Source organism: Eulemur rufifrons, chromosome 7 (genome assembly GCF_041146395.1).
Source record: "Eulemur rufifrons isolate Redbay chromosome 7, OSU_ERuf_1, whole genome shotgun sequence".
Taxonomy (NCBI): Eukaryota; Metazoa; Chordata; class Mammalia; order Primates; family Lemuridae; genus Eulemur; species Eulemur rufifrons.
Window position 1 is genome coordinate 264,126,823 of NC_090989.1, and position 23,556 is coordinate 264,150,378.

General features: G+C 49.6%; 1 protein-coding gene across 3 annotated transcripts in view; it reads right to left on the bottom strand.

Moving 5' to 3' along the window:
• The window catches only part of EPB41L4B (erythrocyte membrane protein band 4.1 like 4B), a 133,793-nt gene extending 111,811 nt beyond the window's left edge, over positions 1-21,982 (bottom strand). For 2 of the 3 annotated variants that reach the window (XM_069476656.1, XM_069476657.1), the window contains exon 1: positions 21,077-21,982. In XM_069476656.1, the coding sequence (XP_069332757.1) occupies positions 21,077-21,385 (309 nt within the window). In that variant the 5' untranslated portion in view covers positions 21,386-21,982. The remainder of the gene's footprint in view (positions 1-21,076) is intronic. The other variant, XM_069476658.1, reaches the window with a different exon arrangement.
• Between the last annotated feature and the right edge of the window lie 1,574 nt (positions 21,983-23,556).

Here is a 23,556-nt window from a genome sequence, read left to right on the forward strand (position 1 = left end):
CAGCCCTGAAAATAAATTGCCAAATTACTTTTTTGCAGCCAGATTGCAGATTCCCCCTCTGTGCAATTCTGAAAGCAAATAACTCCACATAAATAAATATGCAACAAATTCCCAGGAAACCCAGCCAAGAAACATGAACAGAAGAACTAACTTTGGGTGGATGACTGCCCCCACCCAACGTGCAACTTAGGAACGTGACTAAATTTGAAAAGAAAGGCATGTCAACGCCACTTTGCACACGATGTTTCCTTAACCCCCACTCTGTCCTGTAGTGACTGTTCCCTTTTCATCCCTAGAGCTCCCTAGAGCCCTGAAATCACATTTTTTTTCTCCTCTCCCCCAAACGTGAAGTCACGGTTTTGAACGTCATAACGCACCGTGTGATGCAGTGCACTTGAAGGCACATTTTCTGGAGTCAGCGTGTGGGGGTCTGAGTCCTAACTCTATTACACAGCTCAGGCTGAGTCTGATGTCCAGGAAGCGTCTTACCTAGCAAGGATGTTGTAAGGATTACATGAAATGGGGTGATGCATTTACTAGGGCTTAGCCTGGGGTTCACCCACAGGACAGGCCTGGTGAGGAAGATGGCCTCATTCTAGGTGGCTGCCCTGTTTATAGAAGAGGGAGGTGGGCTTACAGAGGTTAAGGGACAGAGGAGTGTTATGGGCTGAACTGTGACCACCCCCAAAACTCATACGTTGAAGCCCTAACCCCCAGTACTTCAGAATGTGACTATATTGGGAGACAGGGCTTTTAAAGAGGTAACTAAATGCAAATAAGGCTGTCAGGATAAGCCCTAAACCAATCTGACTGGTGTCTTTATAAACAGAGGAGATCAGGACACACAGAGAGACCCGAGGGGCACGCACACTCACAGGGAAAGACCACGTGAAGACAGAGGGAGAAGGGGCCGAAGGAGGGGCCACCTACACACCAAGGAGAGCAGCCTCCAAGGAGACCAATCGCGCCAGCGCCTGGATCTTAGACTCCAAAACTGTAAGAAAATAAATTTCTATTGCTTAAGGCACCTAGTCTGCAGTAATTTGAAAACCTATGGGAGGGAGGAACACAGGCTTCAAGTGAGGGAGCAGGTTTAAGTCAACCACAACCAGCACGACCCTAACTAAGCCCCTTCACCTTTCTGAATGTGTTTCTCGTCTGTGAAATAGAGATGATGACCCAGCTCCAACTGAGCCACCTGAGGGTGAAATAAGAACACGTGCAGAGGGCGCCATCCGGCACGGTCACAGGGGGCCACCGGCAGAGCCTGAGCCTGTGCCTGGGACCTCTGACTCTAACCCTGGGGACTTCCCACCACACCCCTTTGGCGACTGGGGGCTTTGCCCTGCAGCAGCCTCAGATACTCTGCATGGTGCTCCCCGGGACTGACACAGTCAGACCTGTCCCCAACAGCCTGGATGCTTCCTGGGCCACAGCACAGTCTTGGACCCCAAGCTCCTTGGGTCCCACCTATGGCTGGCATTCAATGAACCCTGCTAACAAATTAGCCTGTATTTGAGTGCTTTTAGCAACCACACCAACTTTGAGGGTGCAGGATTTTAGAGCTACTTACCTGACTGTGTGTGTGTATTAGGATTTTCAAAAAGGTTAATGAGTAGAAAAGCACATAAACTTTTTTCCTTTGACACTGTCTATAAAACTACAACTGAGGCACCACTATCCATTCATCAGATGCAGGGATATACAAATAAAGTTGTCTTTTTATAGGTAGCCTTTGATTTTTCTTTTTTCTATTGGATGAGTCAGTAGTCTTAAAAAAAAAAAAAAGAAAGAAAGAAAAGTCACTACACCTCCTGCAGGAAGAAGGCAGAGAATGACACATTCAGACGGAGAAAAGGTAGGTGTGAGGCTTACAGCCTCTCCTTCCGGTTGGATTTGTAAGGATGGCCTTATCAAGATTATTTCTCTGATGTGCGTGGTGTGCAGTTAGTATGAGCTATTGTGAGAAGAATCTTGACTGTAAGTTCACCATACAAAAAGTTAGCCTTTCCTTACCTATTAACTAAGAAAAAATGTCCCAATCATAAATGCATTTGTAAAGCAACAATTGAATGCCAAGTAGAGTACAAGCATTAACTATTACAAAATGTTACTTTAGAATATACAAATAAGTATGTTCACAATGTCAGGTTAAAAATTTTTTTAGGCCAGGCACAGTGGCTCACGCCTGTAATCCTAGCACTCTGGGAGGCAAGGCCGAGGCAGGAGGATCACTTGAGCTCAGGAGTTCGAGACCAGCCTCAGCAAGAGCGAAACCCCCTCACCCCCGCCCATCTCTACTAAAAATAGAAATTAGCTGGACAACTAATAGAAAAAATTAGCTGGGCATGGTGGCACACGCCTATAGTCCCAGCTACTCGGGAGGCTGAGGCAGGAGGATTGCTTGAGCCCAGGAGTTTGAGGTTGCTGTGAGCTGGGTTGATGCTACTGCACTCTAGCCCTAGCAACAGAGCTAGACTTTGTCTCAAAAAAAAAAAAAAAAAAAAAAAAAAAATTTTTTTTTTTTAAATATAAAAATAGGAAATTATTTACAGAACTAAACATCTAGGTACAAATACAGTAATGCCTCGTCATCTTTAACTGCTATGGGCTGGTCATAAGTTAACCAAATTTCTCCAGTGCAAGCAGAACAAACTCACCTGGAATGCTGGAATGCTGAACATACTGAGCCTCAATGTCCCCAGACTTTCAAAACCATATCAAAAGGTATTCGTTCAAGGCTGCCACTAAACCAGGCACTGAACCCCCAAACCCCTCCCCCCTTTCTAAGAAACCTAGAGAATACAAAAGGAGGAAAGTCTGTAAGGGGGTTCCACGGGCGCTCCCCCATGCCAGGCAGTTTGAGGAACTTCTGCTGGATGGTGCACAGATGGAACATTCCAATGAGCGAAGGGGACGTGAGGAATGGGGTCGGGGGTCACTATTACAGATCTAGCCAATGGCCGCTCTACGGGAATTCACACTGTGCCACTGGATCTTCCAATTTTTCAAGAAAATCTACAAATTTGCATTTTTATGTGAAATGGAAAGATTTCTTAAAAACTTTGTACAGCCCTCTAATTTTTTTGCTTTAATTGAAGCGTCACATAGCTAGACAAAAGTGCACACGTCACACGCGTATGACTCAAGGAATTACCACAGGTGAACACACCTGGCAACCACCACCCAGGTCAAAAGGCAGAACGTTTCTAGCACCACCCTTACCCTCCCCGGAAGCCCCTGTGAGCCCCTTCCCAATTTCCACCCCTTCCTTCCCTCGCACAGTCCCACAGTCGGCACAGCTTCATTTTGCCTGTTCTGAAGTCCATGTAAATGAACTGCACAGCATGCACCTTTTACAGCTGTGTGGGGACAGTGCCCTCCCCCCGGGGTTCACAGTAGTTTGCATGTGCAAACAAAGGCACACAGGTGGTACTTCACAACCCTCTGAGGAAGGGAAAGGAGACCATGAGAACCAAGACCAGAGTGGACTCGCCCACAGTAGAGAAAGATAAGAAGAGACTAGGTAGGGTGGGGCAAAGTCAACGGCAAGGGAGGGTCTATTCCCGGATCAAGATCAAAAAGACAGCGAGAGGACTGGGAGGTGGCAAGTGCCAGTGGGAGGAGGCCAAAGTGCACGGTCACCAAGAGGGCAGAGAGCAAGCCAGCCCAGAGAGACTGCAGCCGGGGTGGCTGGGACCAGCCCCACTGCCCTGAGATCCTGCACTCGGCCCAGGAGACACCAGGCAGGCTTCCAGGGTGGAGGAATTAACACAGATTACAATTTCAAATAAATACAAAGTCAACAGAAGAATAAGCACCTGTCACGGAGCTTTAACAGTGATAAACATTCTGTACCATCTTCTCCTCTGTTCATTCCTTCCCTGGCTCTCTGTTAATGTTTTTACACGTCTTTTCAGAGATGGTGATAAATTGCACTTACGCTAAAATGCACAAATCTAAGCTGTTCCACTTTGACAAATGGAAACATCGGTGTAACTCATACCCCTTGATGAGCCAGCCCATTTCCATCTCCCCAGAACGTTTTGGGGTGCCCCTTCCTAGTCAATCCCTGGCCTTCTCCATCCCCCCCAAGGCAAGAGCCATTCTGATTTGTTTTCTCCACAGATTAGTTCTGCCAGTTCTAGAACTGCACATAAATGGAATCATAGAGACACGACGCTTTTGTATAAAGTTAATTTCACTCAATATAATGCGTCCAATACAAAAAAAATGAGCTTTCAAAATTCAGTTTTGGTTAATGTCATATAGACACGTCTACATCCTTCCTGTGCCATCGTATGTGGGTAAGTTATAACGCATTGAGATAAGTATTTCAGATAAAAATAACCTCAACTAGGATTCAGAGCCATGATTTTCAATGAATTACTCAAGTCCTGCTTTCTTCCCATGGTCCCATGTCACAGATACCAGTTTCTGCACCTAAAATGTGCAGCAACTATCCCAGAGCTCTGATCAACAAGAGCAGATTTTCAGCATCTGCAGAGAAGCAAGGTAGACCATTCATTTTTGGTTTCCAACCCTGGCTCTTCCCTCTTGAGCAAGAAAACTGGGTAAAAGCATATAAAAAACTGTAGAGTTCTCTGAGAAAACAAGAGAGACATTCCCACTCAACTGTCAGTTACTTGGGTAAAGAGATGCATCTCTGGCTTAGTGTTATATCTCCCTGGTGCCTGGTTGGTTCTGTGTACACAGTAGGCACTCAATAAATGCCTGTCCTTTTGTTATTCCCTCCCCCTTGAAAATATCTACACCCCCTCCCCCAGGTTTGAGACAATAGAGCAGAGTGGCGGAGAGCCCACGCTACCTTCCTTTTCTCACCTGGACTACCTGGTGGCAGCAACACCAGCACCTGTGCTCAGGGGCTCTGCAAGCTGAGAATCCACGTGCTGCAGCCAGCCCAGAGCCCGGCCGAGAGCAAGTGTCCTGCAAACGCCAGCTATGCCACTGTCTGCCTTAGTCTCCTATGCCAGCCTGTCAGACAGGAGCCCTACGCAAACCCTTACCAAACTCTTCGGGTGTCCGACTCACTGGCCCCTCATGCTGGCCTCATCTAAAACACAACCAGGATGGGTGGGGTGGCATGCCTGTGGCCCCAGCTACTGGGGAGGCTGTGGCAAGAGGATCACTTGAGCCCAAGAGCTCTGCGCTGTAGTGCGCTATGCCAATCGGGTGTCCGCACTAAGTTCAGCATCAATACCGTGTGACCTCCCAGGAGTGAGGGACCACCAGGTTGCCTAAAGAGGGGTGAACTGGCACAGGTCAAAAACAGAGCAGGTCAAAACTCCCTTGCTGATCAGCAGTGGGGCTGCCTGGGAATAGCCACTGCACTCCACTGGCAACACGGTGAAACCCAATCTCTTAAGAAATAAACAAATAAATAAATAAAATAAAATACGCCCAGGAATTTACCCAGGTTTTGTGGTACCTTAAAGCTTACACCTTTTGGGGGGTCCTCCTAAATAAAGAAAATACAAAAACAGCTTATACTTGCAAACTTTACAAAAGCAAGGATCTAGTGAGTACACAGCACTACCAGGGCCCTTCCCTATGGCCGCTCCACCCTGGGGTTCTCAACCTCGCCAACCCGCCATGCACAAAACGGGGGGCCACACCTCGGCTCTCCATAAATCCCACCCCTAGATCCAACCACCAAATCCACTGGGTTCTAAGTTCTCAAACTCTACTGCATCTGCCCTTCTAATCCATGCCCAGCATCACCCTAATTCAGACCCACAATACAGCCGACCACCCCTTAGCACGACTGCCCACTTTCAAGCACAATGCAGAGCAAACGCTCCAAGCACGGCACTCCACTGCTCAAACACATGCAACACTCTCAGCCTTCCTTCCCATCTCCCCTGCTCCCGCATCCCACAAGCCCCATTGCTTTCCAAACGTGCCCTCCATGTGTCCCTCTACCTGGCCTGCCAAGTATCCCCAGGGTCAAAATCAGCCCAATATCACCTCCCCCAGAGCCATCCCAGTCAAAATCCACTTATACTTCCAAAAAGCCCCCAAATGGCTTCATTTCGCTGGCTACCACAGCGCCCGAACCCATCTGCATACTATCGCGGTTATCTGGGAAGCTTAATGAGGGGCAAAGAGCTAGAAAGAATCGAAAGATATTAATGCCATTTTCTCTATCTTAGCTACTGTATCAGTTTGCTAGGGCTGCTATAACCAAGTACCACAGGCTGGGTGGCTTAGACGACAGAAATATATTTTCTCACAATCCTGGAGGCTGGAAGTCAAAGATCAAGGTGTGGGCAGGGCTGGTTCCTTCCAGGGCCTTTCTCCTGGGCCTGTGGATGGCCGTCCCTCTGTACGTGTCTGGGTCCAAATTTCTTCTTATAAGGACACCAGTCATACTGGATCAGAGCCCACCCTAATGGCTTCATTTTAACTGAATTACATCTTTGAAGACCCTACCGCCAAATATAGTCAACGTTCTGAGGCACTAGGGGTGAAGACTTCAACATACAGCTACTTCCTCAGCCAGACAGGACGACAGCACCTGCTCTGCTGACCTCAGGGCATTATTACGAGAACTGGGAACACACACAAAGGTCCAACTTTCTCAGCGGGACCTTAGAATCTGTTGGCCAATCTCAGCCCTATTATGAGCCATAAATGCCCTGTAATGTGCCTTCCCGCACCATGGCCATTCTGGATCCTTCTGTACGAGGGTACAGCTGCCTTCCTGGCTGCAAAGATAAGAATTCTCCTTCCCATAGTAAGGACAAGATCTCCCTAAGCTTTTCTCCAAATATAACAGGCAGTGCAATATAAAGATTAAGGTCAAGTTTTATTACCACTTAAAAAAAAAAGGAAAAGAGTATACATGGTACCATCATGTTTATGTTGAAAAAAACTTTTTTCTCCATACTCAGAAAAAAGGTGGGCCAGCACAGTGGCTCACGTCTGTAATCCTAGCACTCTGGGAGGCTCAGGCAGGAGGACTGCTTGAGCTCAGGAGTTCAAGACCAGCCTCAGCAAGAGTAAGACCCTGTCTCTACTAAAAATAGAAAAAATTAGCCAGGCATGGTGGTGGTGCCTGTACTCCCAGCTACCTGGGAGGCTGAGGCTATAGGCTCGCTTGAGCCCAAGATGTTTGAGATTTCAGTGAGCTACAATGACACCACTGCACTCAGACAGAGTGAGACTCTGTCTCGAAAAAAAAAGAAAAAGAATCACTTGCCTCCAAGGTCAATAATGTTATCTATTTTTTTAATTACTACATAAAGAACTACTATAACATGAAACATGCTAGGTCTCACCCAAGGCACCCTACAAGTTCCCAAGCAGGAGAGAGAATGCTATATGGGAGGGGTGGGGGGAGGACAAGCTTCATCACCGTGGCAGCATCTGAGATGGGCCCTGAAAGACAGCTAAGCCCTCAAGGGATAAGAACCAGCCAGTAAGAAGGCAGCACAAACAAAGGTACACAGGTGAGACAGGAAGGGTGAGGGCTGGGGACCAGCCGAGAACCACTAGGGTGACAGCCATGGAGAAACACTGCGGAGAAGTGGCCTTAGAGCCTGAAAATGATTTGATTTTAAGTCTAGTTGTGTCATTTACTAGCAGTGGGATACTGGGTCAAAATCTTAGTGCTGATCTCTCTATAAAATCGGAACACCCACAATTCCCTCAAAGTGGTGCTATAAGGATTAAATAAAACTACGAAAGGTCACAACTTGATCTAAACCTAAAACGCTAAACAAATGTAAGGGATGTGTCCCAGTGAAACACTGGTTCACAAACTTGGCTGCACCTCGGAATCACCTTGGGAGTTTTAAAACATTCTGATGATGGGGCCCCATCTCCCAAGCCCAGCAGTCCTGGTGGCAGTAGTCTGGGGTGCACCTTAGAAACTGGACTTGGAAAAGCTCCCCAGAAGATGCCAGCATGCAGTAAATGTTAAAAACCACTGTTGCAGCTCATCAGTCAGACCCAGAAAAGCCAGAAAGTAAAGCGATGATGCTTTGAAGGCTGGAACCCTATACAAAACGGACCCAAGAATCCAAGTGATGTGGAAGCCTGTGACTGCCTGGGGTGAGCGTGGGGGTCCTTTAACCTTCATGTCTTCTGAGTGAAGCACTGGAGTCACCTGCCTACCAGGAGACGAACGGACACTCAGCATGCTGACCCAGGGCTACCAAGGCTACCAAGGGCAGAGGTGACACAATAGGATTCAAGAGCAACTCCACACTCCACCCTAAATGAGCTCCTTAAGAGCAATGCCCACACTTCGGACGTTTCATATTTCTCACACAGGGCCTTACATATTACTTGATGCTCTATATTTTCCCCCCCTCAACAAGTAAATGCTGAAATAAAACAGGTCTTGTCCGTAAATGGAATAAACTGTAGCTATTTGGAAAACTCACATATGTGGAAGAGCTCATTCCCCGAAGTGAGTTAATATGATAAATGGCATGTTATAGTAATTCTAGTACATGCAATCCTTCCTATGCTTTTAAGAGACACCATGCAATTTTTGCGTTTTTCTTCAGGAGCCTCTTTAATGAAGAGGAACTTCTCCACAGCTTTTAGAATAAAGCTAAATAAATCCCATAGCTTGAGAATACTTGGGTATTCTCAAAAAACAAATGCCTCCAACCTTAAATTCCCCGCTTTACCATTTTAAGATATCCCAAATCCCAGACTTCTTCGCTTGGTTTTCACCCTTGAGCATCCACTGGATCTGCCACTGCTGGCCTGTAGGCATGACCTGGCCAGTTCCAGGCCAGTCTGGGCCCCTCCCTGGACTCTGACCAGCCACTCTTGCTACCATCAAAGCGGCGCTGATGATACCCCATACAGACTGTAACTGACTGAGCAGGTGGCTGGGCCCTGGGTGTCAGGGCCCAGCAGGCAGGAGCAGTAAAAGGACTACGGTCAGTGAAATGCCAGGAAATGGCTGAGAATGCACTGCAGGTTACTAACCCTCATCCGCCCTTATTGTTCCCTGGATGAAGCCTGCATCTGTCTCATAGGCAGAGAGCAAGAGAACACCCCGCCATGTGCCAGGGGGAGGACCCCAGCTCACTTTCAGAAGAGGTGGCAGAGCCTCAGAGAGGCCAAGAGGCCTGCTGGGTGTCACTCGTAGGGGCTGGGAGGGCTGCGTGCAGGAAACTGCACTTATTACACACTAATTACTCTGCATTTGCCACAGGTGAACGCCTGAGGCCGGAGTGAGCAGCTGTGAACGTTCCAAGCCAGATAGGAAAGGCCTCCTGCCACCCCCACCCCAAGATCAAGGCTTTGGACCATGTGGTCTCCACGGGCTTCCTTAGGGGTAAAACCCAGTGGTTCCAGCAGTCCCGTACTCAGCCCAGTTCCCTTCTCTCTGAAGTGTTCATGGATTTTGCCTTCCCTAAATTCTCTGCTGGCTCTCTAGCCAGGAGAGGTGCAGAGGGCTCACCGAGGGGCTCCAAAAGAGTGTAAAGGGATCCAAACAGGAGTGAGCTAGGAAAAAAAAAAAAAACAATCCAAGGTCAAGGAAGACACTGGAAACCAGTGTCAAGGGAAACAGAAGGTGGACATGGGGGGAAAAAAAACATTCTTTCATCAAATCTACTGAAAACTTTCCAGACGAGGAGGAATTTGGACCTCTTCAAAGTAATGTCCACTGGAAAATGAAGAGGATGGTTGGAAACTGGCAAGGGCTGAGCAAGGAGCAGGAATCTGGAATATGTTATTTCAAGCCTCAGTGCCTTTGCATATGCTGTTCCAGCCACCAGAAAGGCTGTTCTCCGACTTGTCCTCAGACCCAAAGCTTTCTCTCTGATATTTTCCCAGTTGCTCACCCTAGAATGAACTGTCCCCTTCCACTCCCCTACCCCACACCTTCAGCCTTCCTCTGAGCTTGTTTAAAGTACTCTGCGGTACTTTTCACATCAGGTGTAATTACTGATCTCCACTCAGTCTTCCTGAGAACAAGAAGCCTGTCTTACGGATCTGTGTGCCCTGATTCAGATGCTTCAAAGTTCCTTGTACCAACTTGTACCTCAGGGACAACCAAATGTTGAGGATGCAATCAATAAAATCCAGAAAGTAGCAAACTATATGGGACAAATGGCCCAGCTTCTTCAACAGATAAGTGGCCCAAAGCGGGGAAGGGGGGCAAAGGTAGTTCTAGATTAAGAGTCTTAGATAGAACATCAATCAAATACAATGAAAGGACCTTGCTGAAAACCAAAGAGGAAAATTTGAACACTGACTACATATCTGGTACTAAAAAGTAACTGTTAATCACTTTCAGGTGTTTTAATAGTATTACGAATGTGTGTGTGTACATATATATATATGTATTTTTTTTTTTTAGACAGGTCTTGCTTTGTTGCCCAGGCTGGCTTTGAACTCCTGGGCTTAAGTGATACTCCCGCCTCAGTAGCTGGGAGTATAGCATGAGCCACTGCACCTGGCTCTATTTTTCAAAAACATAGTCCTTATCTTTCAGAGATACATACTAAAGTACATGTTTGAAATTACATGTTTAGAATTTGTTTTAAAATAATCAGGAAAGGGCAGTGAGGGTATAAAGGAAAGGAGAGGGGCTGAAGCTCTTTGATAAGTACTTAGGGCCCATTATACAGTTCTCCCTACTTTTGAATGTTTAGAAATTTCCATAATAAAAACATAAAAAAAGAGTGGCCAGAATTGAATACTATAGATCCTGCAGTTGCTCACGAACACCACCAGCAGCAACTGACCTCAGCTCATTCACGGTGAAAGTGAAGTCAAAACGTTAATTCCTGCTTAGAGAGGAAAGGCCAGCAAGGGAAGCCTGCAGTGTAAGGGCTTATAGTGAAGAAGGGGGTGTGGGACACAATCACACACAGACCAGGGGTGAATGAACTCAATACAATGAGAAAAATGCAACTCTACCCAAGAACAGGCGAAAATCATCAAAGCGTTTCAGGAGGAACTACAGATGGCTAATCAACATATGAAAGACACTCATCCCCATCAATAATTGGGGAAAAGTGAGGATCACAAAGAGTTCCTGCTAAACTCCCACCAGCCTGGTAAAATCAAACAAAAAAGCTGCACAATGCCAAGTACTGGAGAAGAATGGATTAGGGAGGGTTTTATGTGCTGCAGGGACTCTGGGAAACAATTTTGCGCGATCTTAAAAGGCCCTCCCCTCTCTTCCTCCCAGGTACAGACCCAGGAGAGATGCTTGCTTGCACATGTGCACCGGGAGACCAGTTCCAGCAGGTTCAAAGCAGTATTTTTTTCTAATAGCTCCAAACTAAAAATATCCCAAATGTCCACAGACAAAGGATAAATTCTGGTATATTCATGCAGTGGAATAACTATAGAGCAGTAAGAACTATAGTTATTCTCATCGACCTGGATGAATCTCACAGACACTATATTGAATGGAAAATCCGTTTATATAAGGTTCACAAACATGCAAAACTAACATGAACAAGGAAGGGATGAAAGACAAATTTCAGGGGGGAGAGAGGGAATGTGATTGGAGAGGAGCATTTGGAGACTTGAACAGCACAGGCAATGGTCTTTGTTCTTAAGCTGGGTGGTGGGTACAAGGATGTTCACTGCATTATTATTATTTTTTTAACTATTCATGTTATAGACTCTTTAGTATTTATATTTCATCATTAAAAAAAGTTAACGAATGTGCTGGACAGAGGACTCACCAACAGTGAGCAACTAAGACAAAAATATAAGGGGGAGAAAGGAACGTGTCTGCCACATACCCCCAAACTAAGACCAGATAGCCTTGCAGGGTGGTCAGAACGGAGCAGGAGAGTCCCAGAGAAGAGGTGCCAGAATTCCAAGAATAAAACCACGAGGTGAGGGCTGGGGACATCCACGTCTCCAATGGCAGTACCACAAATGAACAGGCAGGACTGAGCAAAGAAAAAAGATCCAGACCTGCATAAAAACCCACAACTCGGAGGAATGGACAAACAGTATGTAGTATATACTTGCAACGGAACGTTATTCAGCCTTAAAAAGGAATGAAGTGCTTTTTTATTTTTAGTGCCTCTACCTGGAATGGACAGAATGAAGTTCTGACATACGCTACGACACGGATGCACCTTGCAGACATTACGCTAAGGGAAATAAACGAGACGGAAATGGACAAACGTTGTGTGATTCCACTTCTATGAGGTACCTGGAGTAGTCAAATTCACAGAGACAAAAAAGTAGAATGCTGGTTGCCAGGAGCTGGGGGAGGGGAAATGGGGAGTTAGTGTTTAATGGGGACAGTTTCTGTTGGAGAAGATGAAGTTCTGTGGATGGCCGGTGGTGATGGCTACACAACAGTGTGAATCTACTTAATGCCACTGAACTGTACGCTTAAAAATGGTTACGATGGAAAGTTTTATGTTGCTTATATTATACCATGATTTTTTAAAAAATTCATAATTCGGGGTACTACAGGGTACTTCAGGGATGAAGGAAAGGCATAGTCAGGCCTACCTAAAATGATACAGACAACAGCATTCAGATCACGAAACAGGCAGGGAAAAGACACCACAGAGCTAAGGGATGTCAACTCTGCAGGCACCCACCCAACCAGGCAGTTGGCGTCCCCACAGCTAGGCCTGCAGTGTGGACAATCCCACCCTTGGGACGGAGCTTGATGCTGGGTAACAAGGAAGCACCAGATGATCCCATGGGTAGGACAGGACCCCTGAGGTATCATCTTCCAGTTCTGAGCTTCCAGAAGAAAATGCTGGGCACTCAGCCAGCTATGACTTTGGGGAAAAGAACCTGCAAAAAAGAAAGTGCTGAGAAATGATAGACAGAACCCAAATGCCAGAGATCCTGAAAGGCAAAGTGGCTCAGGAGAGACAGGGGGTTTTACTGCAGGAAGTTCTGACCTTCCCAGGGAGTTCTAAGGGAACACATATTTAACACAGGAAGGCTGGGTGTGCATAGCATGGGCTGAGGGAAGAGCACTGGAAAATGAGTCAGGAAACCTAAATTCAATCTGGCTCCACCACACTTACGAGCTGAGTGGCCCGAGGCCATCTGCTCTCTCAGACCATCTGTAAAGCGATGATAACGTGCACCTTCCCAGGAAGCAACACAGATTCTGTGAGCCTGGGAGGTAGTGTTGCCTAACAGGTAAGAGACAGGTGCTTTGCATATCAACCTCCAACCTGGAGAGACTGGTATTACTCACCATACACCACACAAGCACACACGCACAGAGAATGAGGGTTGAATTTAAGTAATCCAGAATGAGCACAAAAGAGGGCACCAAACTGCTTAGAAGCCTGTCAGGAAGCTTGGATGGGGAGGGAAAAAATTTTAAATAAGGACATACACCATGTTTATAAACATGTACACAAAAGCAGGAAGACTGAAAGGAACAAAGTGAAACCAACCAGTTGCTATGCAGCAGGATGGGAATATGTAAAATGCTTTTCTTTGAGATAATTTTAATGTTGTTCTATTAAGGACTTTTTAAAAATGTAGCCTACTTCTGACCTGAGTGTTGAAGAATTATAGAATTATTGCCATCAAACAGGAATGCACCCAGGTGAAACTACATTCAAGGAGTCTGAAAACCTAAGTCTGATCTGGAAATCCCAAGTGGGCTGCAAAGGAGGAAACCCTTCTGAGGCTCAGGGGTCCCCATCCACCTTGGAATCTCTGGTGCAGGCTCAGACCTGCCCCCACCACCATGCCTAGCCATGCTGTCAGAGACCTCGGACCACAGACCTCCAGCCAGACTGGGCTTGAAGCTAGGCTACCTTTACTAGCTACGTGACCTTGGGGAAGTTTTATAACCTATCTAGTGAGCTTTGATTCTCTCAATAAATCAGGGATAACCACCAACACAGTTTTTGTGAGGATTCCATATGACAATCACATAAGTTGGCCTTTATTATTACGCTCATCTGCACTTTAAAAGGTCCTCATTTACTCCTTTAAGATCCAGGGACACAGCAGAGCTCATAATCCTCCCCTACCCCAAGGAGCCCAGAGCCCAGGGAGTGGGGTTTTTTGGATCCCTTCCTCTATGAGTTAGCACCTGCTGTTGCCTCTGCCCAGATACCGTGCAACAAAACCTAACAGCTGAGCTCCTATGCATCCTTTGGGACAACTCCAATGTCACTTTGGGCATCAAACCTTCTCCAACTCCAGCCCACAGTTCAGCTACTCACCCCCATGTTGGATTACGACTGTCTGCTTACTCTGTCTGCTCTTCTAGACCAGGGGCTCAAGAAACTATCTTCTCCTCCTATACCCATCCCCAGTGCTTAATGCGGTGTAAGGACTCAATAAGCCTTTGCTGACTAAAGAAAATATACTGTGAGCAAAAACATTTTGGAAAACAATTTTAAATAAACCAGAAATTAAAACCAAGTGGGACTAGTAAATAAACCCATCTCTAGAGAGAAGCCATGGAGGCTGCAGAAAGAGATTCGGGGGTTCAGGGAAGAGGGGGCACACCAGGGATGCTGATGGCTAGAGCACCCCTCTGCCAGATCAACTCTGGCTGGTGACAGAATCATGGGTGTCCCCGGGCAGGCAAGGGAGTACGTGCTCCTGGATGCAAAGGGCCTCTGAGGTCACATCAATAAGACCTTTAACCTGTCAGCAAGAGAAGTGATGGGGGAGGGGGCTCAGAGGATTGGGCAGCTTGCTTCTCAGCCAGGCAGGGGCAACGGGTGGCAGACAGCTCAGATGGCCAACCAGCACTGGGGGGGCCTCCCACCCCAGCTAAGGGTCCCAGGACATGTAAAGAGAGGCGGGCCAAGGGCCTCACCCTAAAGAGACACACACTCAGGGTCTACAGCCCCTGTTCAACTGTACTGAGATGGTGAGGAGAGAGACTTCCATCAACCCATACAAGTCCATCATTTTAAATACATATTTACACCTAAATATGAAAGGAAAAAGCACAGATACTCCAATATTTACAGTGGTGATCGCTGATAAAATTTTAGATGTTGTTTTAACTTCTCTTGCTTCTCTGTATTTTCTAATCGGCCTGCTACGAACAGGTTCTAAACGTGAAATGAAAGTGGGGGAGGGAGGCACACGCCAACCTGGGAAAAAACACCCAGATGAATCAGCAGCTGACCCTGCCTGCAGACAGCAGCCGCGGGCTGGAGGTGGGAACTGGACAGCAGGCTCCTGTGGAAGAGAAGGCTCCAGGCAGGGCAGAGAGGCAGGCGGAGAAACCCACCTCCAGCCGGGCAAAGGGAGTCGAGCAGTGGGCAAGGATAGAACACATGTTTTGAGGACAAATTGTAGGCGGAGGATTTCTGTGGTTGCCGGGCTGGATTTTTTCTAAGTCCCCACGCAAGAATTTAAGGGAAGGCCCCACCCCCACCGACCTTCTGCTATTTCAAAACTAAACAGACCTGTGCCTTCATCCACTGCAGTGTACTTGGGACAGAATTCAACGAGATTATGCACGCGAAAGTGCTTAGCAAGTTAATATTTGTTCGGAGCCCTGTACCAGGATAGGGTCAGGTTACTGGCACTGGAGAGGCTGGGCAGACCCCACCACCACCTGCAGCCCCTTCCCCCTGCAGACCAACACTGCCCCTCCCCCCCCACACACTAACACTAACAATCCAGCAAATCTGGAACCAGAGTTAGAGATCTCGCCTGTATCGTAGTATCTGCTTTGCGAAGGGTGTTCATCCACCTCTCCCCCGACCCCCACCTCAGCCCTCCTCATGACCTGTGCAGATATCCAAGGCTCCCCATAGCCTCAGTCTTGGCCTGAGATGGGGAGGGGTGGGGCAGGCACTAGAGGGCCACCTTTAGCCAATATTACCTACAGGGGCAGAAAAAGCAAGTCACTCAGAGGCCTGGGATAAGGCAGTGCCCACCACGGCAGCCACATCCTTGGGGCAGGGGCTCCTTCTCAGGCCTCCCGGGGTGCCTGTACGGCCCCTCATTTCTTCCCTGCCTGCCAAGCCTTCGCCTTCCCCTCCCCCAACACTCACTTAACTCCACCTGTGAATGGCTGTGCCATTGCCCCTTCTAGTCAGCTCATGGCCCCTTCCCTGGACGACTGCCACGGCATACACTGGTCTGCTGTCCTCCCAGTCAGCCTCTACTCCACTGTGGCAAAAATGGGCTCCCTAAGGCACAGGCCCACCCCCAGCTCAAAGACTGCCAGGACCTCTACCAGAACCACCTGAGTACTTGATAAAAGTCCAGCTTCCTGAACTACTGAATCGGAAATTCTGGGGGTAGGCTCTGGGATGTTAATTGGAGGAAAAAAAAAATCCCAGATGAACTTTGTGTACACTGAATTATCATGCGAGAGTTTCCTACTGTTAAGGAAAGTCTGTCCTATTTCCAACTGCCAGGAACATAAACCACCTGGCTTCCACAATCCTGTGTAAGGACGAGGGGTCAGCCTTCTCTCCCACCGCTGACCCTACACGCCACACCTTCAAACGCTAGACAACCAGGTTCCCAAAGCAGCCCAAGCCAACTCTTTTACTGAGTGACAGAGGTAAGTCACCTTATATCCACAGGCCTCAGTTTCCCATATATGTATAATGGGTGGGATAGGTGCTGTCCTGGGTCCCTTTCAACTCCAACATGAGGCGTATGATCTTTATGTTGTATCATGTACGTTCTGTCAGATCAGAGGTTTCAGTCCTGAAATTCTAAGAACCTGGCCGGGCACGGTGCCTTGCACTTGTAATCCTAGCACTCTGGGAGGCCGAGGCAGGAGGATCGCTCGAGGTCAGGAGTTCAAGACCAGCCTGAGCAAGAGCGAGACCCTGTCTCTACTAAAAATAGAAATAAATTATCTGGACAGCTAAAAAATATATAGAAAAAAATTAGCCGGGCATGGTGGCGCATGCCTGTAGTCCCAGCTACTCGGGAGGCTGAGGCACAAGGATTGCTTGAGCCCAGGAGTTTGAGGTTGCTGTGAGCTAGGCTGACGCTATGGCACTCTAGCCCAGGCAACAGAGCGAAACTCTATCTCAAAAAAAAAAAAGAAAAAGAAAAAGAAATTCTAAGAACCTGCATTTGTCTGGTGTTTTGTTTTTTTGTGGGGGGGGGAGGGTGGAGGTAGGGAGTTCTTTTCTCACCTCAAGTGAGACTTTTAAAAAGCATCTCTCATACTACATCCAACTTCCAATTTTTACTAAAGAAGAGCCAGGCAATGGTTAGTCTGCCTGGCATGGCTTTTTTTTTTTTTTTTAATGTCCATTACTAGAAATTTCATCAAATCCTTTCCAGAGTCCACAGCAGAGGACTGAGAGGTTTATACAACTACAACCTACTAGCAACCCTTTAGCACCCTGCTGTTTATTGAGGCTTTTTACATCCTACCCATCATTGAATCCTCCCAACATTCCTGGTTTTAAAGACCAGGAAGGAAATCAATGCTCAGAGAGAGCTGAAGTTGCCCTGGGCTGCACAGCCAGGCTGCAATACAAACATAGCTCTAACTCCGAAATCCTCCACGTGTGCACTACCACCATGAGTCAACGTTGAGTTCTACATGCAGGGAAAGCAACTGCACCAAAGGCAACACTAGCCAACGAGCCATCCCCTCCAAGGCATGGGGGGATTGCTAACCAGCCAGGCACACAACCTAACAGCTTTTCACACCGAGCTGCTGGGAGGCTGTGCACACAGGGCAACGGGAGGCAGGGCTGAGCGCACGAGCAAGAGCGATGCCAGGGATTTAGTCAACAGAGAGCTAATATGAGTCAACAGTGGGTGCCGCTGCCAAGCACACTAATGGGATCTTCAGCTGCATTAATAGAAGGAAAGTGTCTAGGGCAGGCCAAGGAAGGGAGGGAGGGAGTCCTGCCCAGCTCTGACCAAACCACACCTGGGCTGGGCAGGGCTGGGCTAAGGAGAGGGAGGTGCTGTCCCAGGCAGGGCTGGGGTTTCTGGAGAGGAGTGGCTCAGGGTGGCACTCTGGTTGGTAAGGTGACCAAAGGACGCACCTGGAAGCTGAGTTTGTATGGCAAGCCCACTTTAGATTCTGGATTTTTTAAAAAAGATCCCTTCATTCATACTTTATCAAAGATTGAGAAACCATTGACTATCCATAGCCAAGGTTAAGAACATTCAGGGGTGCCAGGCAACTCAATCACTCACCAGAAAAGGGGGATCCCTTCAGGGGCTCCTGTCAGAGAAGACAATTACACTCACTTCTTCCTTTAGAGACACACACACACACACACACATATTGGGCCATGGTTTTGCCAAGGGACACTGGATTGAAATCCCGTAATTTTAAGTGTCAATGTCTCCAGGAAGCCCACCCAATTCCCTGATCCTATGCCAGCACCCTGTCTGGGCATGCCTGTCATATCACTTAGCAATGAACGCTCAGAATAAAAAACATGTGTTTCCACCTGTGTTTCCCAAGAGCCTCCAAGCCATGTCTCTTTCACCTTTGTGTCCCCAGCACAGCACTTGGCACACTGGAGACGCCCAATAAATGTTGAATGGGCTGAACTGAGGTGCCACGGCACGGTCATACTGAGGGTGTTATTGTGTTTGAGGCAACTTCTGAACACAAGTGTCCTGACTAGGGCTAATAAAAAGGTTTATGATAGCATATAGCCGCTTTTAGTAGGCTGACAAAGGAATTCTGGAGGCTAATGCCACCAGGGGGTTCTAATTACAAAGGAGCCACAGTTAGCCTGGCAACGTCCCCCAGTGCCCATGGAAGTGAACGGCGACAGAGAAGCCAGCTTAGGAGTAACGCGGTCAAAGGTAAATCCTATCTGGCCACAAGCAGCAAGGCGACACCAGAGCCCAGGAACACAGAAGAGAATAATGACAACTGGGGCCAGATGCCAAAAAGGACAGCATAAAAAGTGAGTCCAGTGAAGTGGGTCTGAGGACCAGCACAAATGCTACAAATTCACTGGGGAGCTGGCCGCCTGGCGCTAACCTTGTAACTCCAAGAATTAATTACAGGAACTAACAGATGAGTGTAGGAGACTGTGTGATGCAGTCCTAATATCTAATAAATCTTTAAATCGATGAGCCGTGCTCACTGGTGATTTTTCTTCATCTCTCCTGCCTGAGAGCTCACGTGACACAACCCAGCATTTGCTTTTTATTTGCCTTTGGACACGGTGCATGTACATATGTGTGCGTGTATAAATAAAACTTGGGGTTCGTGAAATCACATCTTAAAGGCATCACGAAATTTGCCATCACAAGAAAACCTGGGACAGGTGAATTATTTTGTCAAGTAGCCTTTCATAAAGCAAAGAAACCTTTTAAAGGATGCAATGTCCCCTTTCCAACCATGCACAGCGAGGGCTCTACCGGCTGCAGTAAGTCAGTATGCCTGCCCCAACCTGCTCATTTCTGTACCTGTTTGGGTCTGTTTACCATGCACACCACTTAAATCTGTGGCACAAACCTGGCAGAAGCAATGCATTTTATAAACAAATCATCCACGGGGAACAGATGAGAAAACCACCGGCAAAGAGCACTGTCAAAGTTCCCAAGGCTAGCATTCCCTTCCCAGATCCGAGATGCAAACTACGCCACATCCTCTCCAAACACAAGCTGCCCACTCCAGAGGCAGCCTGCTCCCCTCCCCTCCCCCGCTCTTTAGGCCTCCTCTCCCAGCTGAGTAAGAGCTGGAGAGCCTCATTCTTGGGGAGCAATAACATTTTAATGCTAGTTTAAAAACAACAGCTCTAAGCACCGGAATGCTGGCTCCTTTTCCATAAATAAAAAGGCCCCAAAAGGGTATTTTCATAACAAAATGATATCCTATAGCGAGCACAAGGAACAAAAATAAAATTGCCATAAATTGAAACTGTCTCGAAATTAAACCTACACAGGGAAGCGTTAAACTCCAGGCCAGCCAGGCTCTGATTTTCCCATCTGAGACCCTTCACATGTTCCTAGTTCCATCATGAAGTCCAAGGAATTTCTCCCACCCGAAAAGGCCTACATACTTCCTTTGGAGTCTGGGTGTGTTATTTCTTCCCTTGATAACCTCTGGATGATCTGTAACATTATCTAAAGCTCAATTACTGCTGTGTCCTCAGTCACACCCAAAGATTCCCGAAGGCACCGTCTGCCTCAGCGCCGGGTGCACAGTGGGCACCCGGTTAGTATGTAGGTTTGATTTGGTCTGATCTGGCCCCTTCGGCCAGGAAGACTCCTTGGTAGCTGGACGCCCTGCAGGGGACAGCAGCTCTGGCCTAGTACTCGGGTGGGCTGGAGCGGGGCGGGGGTGCAACCACCTGTGGGCGGGTCGCCAGGAGGCCAGCACCCAGGCCCCTGGCGAGGGCGCTGCCGCCCTGGGATACCCCGCCAGCCCCACGCACGTTGCCTAGGGGAGAAAGTCAGGCGAGCCAGGCCCCGCGGACACCCCAGGGTCGACTCCTAGCGCCCCAGCTAGGGCTCTGCCAGCACAAAGTTGGACAGGTCCAGGAGATTCTAGAGTTAGCTCCCAAATCGCCCAACCTCATGCTAGGCTGTGGGCCAAAAGGGCTCTTTAGGATGGCAGTAGGGGATCAGCAGAAAGCAGAAATTCTCCCATCCCCTGCCAAGCTTGGGGCACCTGCCGGGCAGCAGGCGAGGGGCTTCTCTCCACCGTCTCACCAAGGCCTGATGGCGAGTTTATGAGGGGCAAGCTGGACATCCCGGGAGAACCCCCGAGGAGAACCGCCCCCCGCCCCGGGAGAACCACATTGCTTTGAGATTTTCTTCTCGGTAATCCAGCATCAGGAAGACCCCGCTGGAACCTGAGGGATAGAAACGGAATACTGGCTGGGAATACTAGCCACCCGCGCCAAGGGGCGGGGACTCGGGATGGGGGGCTGCGTGCACTGGGGAGGGGGTGAGGCCCAAAGGACGAGGTGGGCGCCAAACCCCGTGGCGCAATGTGCCAAGGTGGGGCCCCGGAAGAGACTGGGACGGGGTGGCCCGAGAGGGAGCAGGGTTAATGAGAGCTCGGAGAAGGAGATGGGGGAGGGGATCCCGGGGAGACGCAAGAGCAGCGCCCCAGGGGAAAGCACCGGGCTAGGGGGTGCTGCCCAAGGGGCGCGGGAAGCCAGTGCCCCAGCCCGGCTCCGTCACTCACCGGCAGGTCCACGCTCACTTCGGTCCCGTCGAGCAGGAAGACGCGGCAATAGAGGGTGGCCTTGGCGGCGCCGGCGGCGGAGATGTGCACGGCCGCGCCGCCCGTTAGCAGGGGCCCGCCGCCGGGGGGGAACACGCTGCCCCCGGGCGCGGCGGGCAGCGCCGAGGAGGCGGCGGCGGTGGCAGCCGGGCCCCCCCGAGGCCCCCCATCGCGCTCGTCCCCCAGCCCAGGGGCCCCGCGCCCCGCCGCGCCCCGCGCGTAGCGCTGCATGGAGCGGCGGCCAAAGGTCCGGCGCAGGAACCGCAGCATCCTGGCTGGGGGCGCCCCCTGCCTCCGCCCCCTGCGCCGCCGCCGCTGCCGCTGCGCCGCCGCCCGGGAGCGCCCCGCGACGCCGTCAGTGCCCGCGGCCGCCCGCGCCTCCTCCCGCGGGCTACGGCCCGGGGCTAGCTCCCGCCGAGGCCGAGGCCGAGGCCGCGCTCCGGCCGCCTGCGGGGCGCGTCTGCCCGGCCAGCGCCAGCTGCGAGTGGCAGCGGGCGGGAGGGCGCGCTCGGGGCCGTCCCGCCGCCGCCGCCGCCGCGCGCTCTCCTCGGCCGGTGGCCTGCGCTGGCTACCGGGGGGCCGTTCCCGACGGCCGGCCGCAGGGGGTCCGGGGGCTGCGAGGGGCGCGGGGGGCGGGCAGCGGGCTGCTGCCGCGCCGCGCGCCGGCCGAGGGCCAGCCGGAGCAGGGCGCCTGCGTGCTCCTGGCACACTCGCTCCCACTCGCTGCGCCGCGCCCGGGGCCGAGGAGGCCCCGCCGAGCGCCCGCTCCCAAGGCGCCTTTTCCTGCGCCCGCAGCCCCCGCCTCCCACCTGGGAGGCTGCACCTCCAGCCGCCGCCGCCGCCGCCGCCGGGACTGCAGCACGCCCTCCTCCCTCGGGGCTGCGCCGGGTAATTGCAAGCCGGGTCTGTGCTGCCCCCTGCCGGCCCGAGCGCCCCCTGCTGCTGTAGGTGTGCTCACGTGTGTACACGTAGGTGAGCACACACGTGTTTCCGGCGCCTAGAACCCTGAGGACGCCGAGAGTGTCCCCTTGCCCCATTAGGAAAACAGGGCTGCGTGCTCTCTGGGAACCCTTGCCCGTTTTCCCTTCTGGAAAAATAACACTCAGTTTCCCCTTCTGGAAAAGGAGAGGGGTGGACTAGGTAATCTACAAGATCCTTGCGACTTAATTAACGATCTCAGAGCTTGGCCGGGCGCGGTGGCTCATGCCTGTAATCCTAGCACTCTGGGAGGCCGAGGCAGGAGGATCGTTCTAGATCAGGAGTTCGAGACCAGCCTAAGCAAGAGCGAGACCCTGTCTCTACCAAAAAATTGAAAGAAATTAACCGGACAACTAAAAATACATAGAAAAAATTAGCCGAGCATGGTGGCGCATGCCTGTAGTCCCAGCTACTCGGGAGGCTGAGGCAGAAGGATCGCTTGAGCCCAGGAGTTTGAGGTTGCTGTGAGCTAGGCTGAAGCCACGGCACTCTAGCCCAGGCAACAGAGCAAGACTCTGTCTCAAAAAAAATAAATAAAAATAAAAAAGACTATATTTTCAGGGATCATTTATATAGTTCATTACTAGAGAAATTTCTCTGAATGCGTAGAGCACCGAAAATTAAAAAAGTAAACAAAACAAATAAGATCTCAGAGCTGGAAGGGCTCCTTTAGCCATTCCAGTCCAATGGACTCATTCCAAATAAGGAAATTCAGGCCCATAAGGAGAAGGAAGTACTTTTCCAACATACTACGCAGTAAAAACCTTTCCTCAAGGAATTCAGGTCCAGCATTGAGACAGGGGCCCGAGTAAGTAACCATACCTGAGAAGGCTAGTAAAGGTTGAATAAACTGCTGGAAAGCAGAGTAGAACTGAAGCCTGGGGAATGAATAGCATAGAACACATTGAGAATATCACAGAGGGAATTGTTTATAAGCAATACCTCTCAGGTATACAAGTTCAAGGTCTGCTTCAGAGAGAAGTGGGTTGTCCAGTGCTGCTAAATGAAGAAAGTGGAAGAAAACGAAGCTGAAAGGAGGTCAGGCCTTTGGGGAAGAATAACACGACCATTTATCGTGCCCTTAATCTTGTGCCAGACACTGTGCTAAGCCTTTCCATTCATCATCTGTCTTAATCCTCCCAGCAGCCTGGTTCCATTGACATTCTTATCCCCATTGTACAGAAGAGGAAACTGAAGCTTAGAGAGCTTAAGAGACTAGCTCCAGATTCTGTAGTTAATACAGGCTCTTTTCCTGGGCTCCAAAGCTATTGCTCCTAACCACAACCTCTGCTGCCAGGCAGAGGCATGAGGCATAATTGGCAAGAAATAAAGGTACCTGAGAGGCCTGGAGAAGGCTGTGGCCACAGCAAAAGGGACCGATAAAGAGAGAGGGATGAATTTAGGAGGAGACATTCTGAAAATAGACATTTATTGAGGATCAGACACTGTGTTATATGATTTCA